The following is a 960-nucleotide window of genomic DNA, read 5'->3' as shown; positions in this document are numbered from 1 at the left end:
CTCCGCCCCGTCAATGCGGGGGAGGCGGGCCCGCCTGCCATGATCAAGGAGGTACGAGGAGCTCCTGGCTTGTGGGAGCATGAGCTGGACTGGGGCATCCCGGGGCAGAGAGAGGGGCAGGGTGGGGAGTGCCCCTGCACCCCCTGCCCCGGGCAGAAGGGAGCCCAAGTCCCCTCCTCATTCATAGCCGAGCGAACGTTGGGGACCCAGGCAGAGGTCTGGCCCCGATGGCTCCGAGAAGGACCTCCCCAGAGCTGGCTCGGTGGCGCAGGCTGTGCTGGTGGGGCAGGGGTCTCTGGGCAGGCGGGAGCTGAGCGGGTGCTCGCAGGCTGTACGTGGCTTTCCCGTGTTCTCTAGGCGGTTTATCTCCTGAAGGCCGAGCGCATTGGCCATGGCTACCACGTCCTGGAGGACCCCGAGCTCTACAAGGAGCTGTTGAGAGCAAAGATGCATTTTGAGGTAAGGATGTGCGGTGGGAGGGTGACAGCCAGGTAGCTGTTGTCCGAGTGGAAAATCAGCCCTGGCTTGGGCCACGACAGACACCCGCGTGCCGACCACGTGTACAGTGACCCAGATGCCCAAAGTTCCACAGCAAAAATGGTGGTGACACCTGACTGTTTGCTGGCATCTTTGCTGCACGGAGCACTGGTGCACACAGCCGCTTGCAGGAGGTGTGTAGCAGAGTTTGCTCTGCTACACACCAAAATGGATCCTGGTCTGGTTGAGGATAAATTTTGGAAGGCTTATTCAGTAATATGTATACCTCAAGCCAGCAGGTCGCTCCTCCCACCAGTGAGAATGCTGCACCAGAGCCTGTCTGGTTGGAGGGTGGAAGTGCCTGGTGCATGGGCAAATTTCCTTGGCTTTTCCCCAGAATCGGTGTATCCGACTAATAATATATGGAATACATATGTATATACTTAATGTCAGGGGTTTCTTAACTGTGGTTGACATATGGCT

At 58.1% G+C, this 960-nt stretch overlaps 1 protein-coding gene across 1 annotated transcript in view; it reads left to right on the top strand.

Moving 5' to 3' along the window:
- The window catches only part of ADA (adenosine deaminase), an 8,853-nt gene that overhangs the window by 5,789 nt on the left and 2,104 nt on the right, over positions 1 to 960 (top strand). Inside the window, exons 6-7 of the mRNA XM_010294944.1 lie at positions 14 to 51; positions 358 to 459. Of these exons, the coding sequence (XP_010293246.1) occupies positions 14 to 51; positions 358 to 459 (140 nt within the window). The remainder of the gene's footprint in view (positions 1 to 13; positions 52 to 357; positions 460 to 960) is intronic.

This window comes from Phaethon lepturus, unplaced genomic scaffold, assembly GCF_000687285.1.
Source record: "Phaethon lepturus isolate BGI_N335 unplaced genomic scaffold, ASM68728v1 scaffold35469, whole genome shotgun sequence".
Classification (NCBI taxonomy): Eukaryota; Metazoa; Chordata; class Aves; order Phaethontiformes; family Phaethontidae; genus Phaethon; species Phaethon lepturus.
This window is presented reverse-complemented; position numbering and strand designations above follow the sequence as displayed.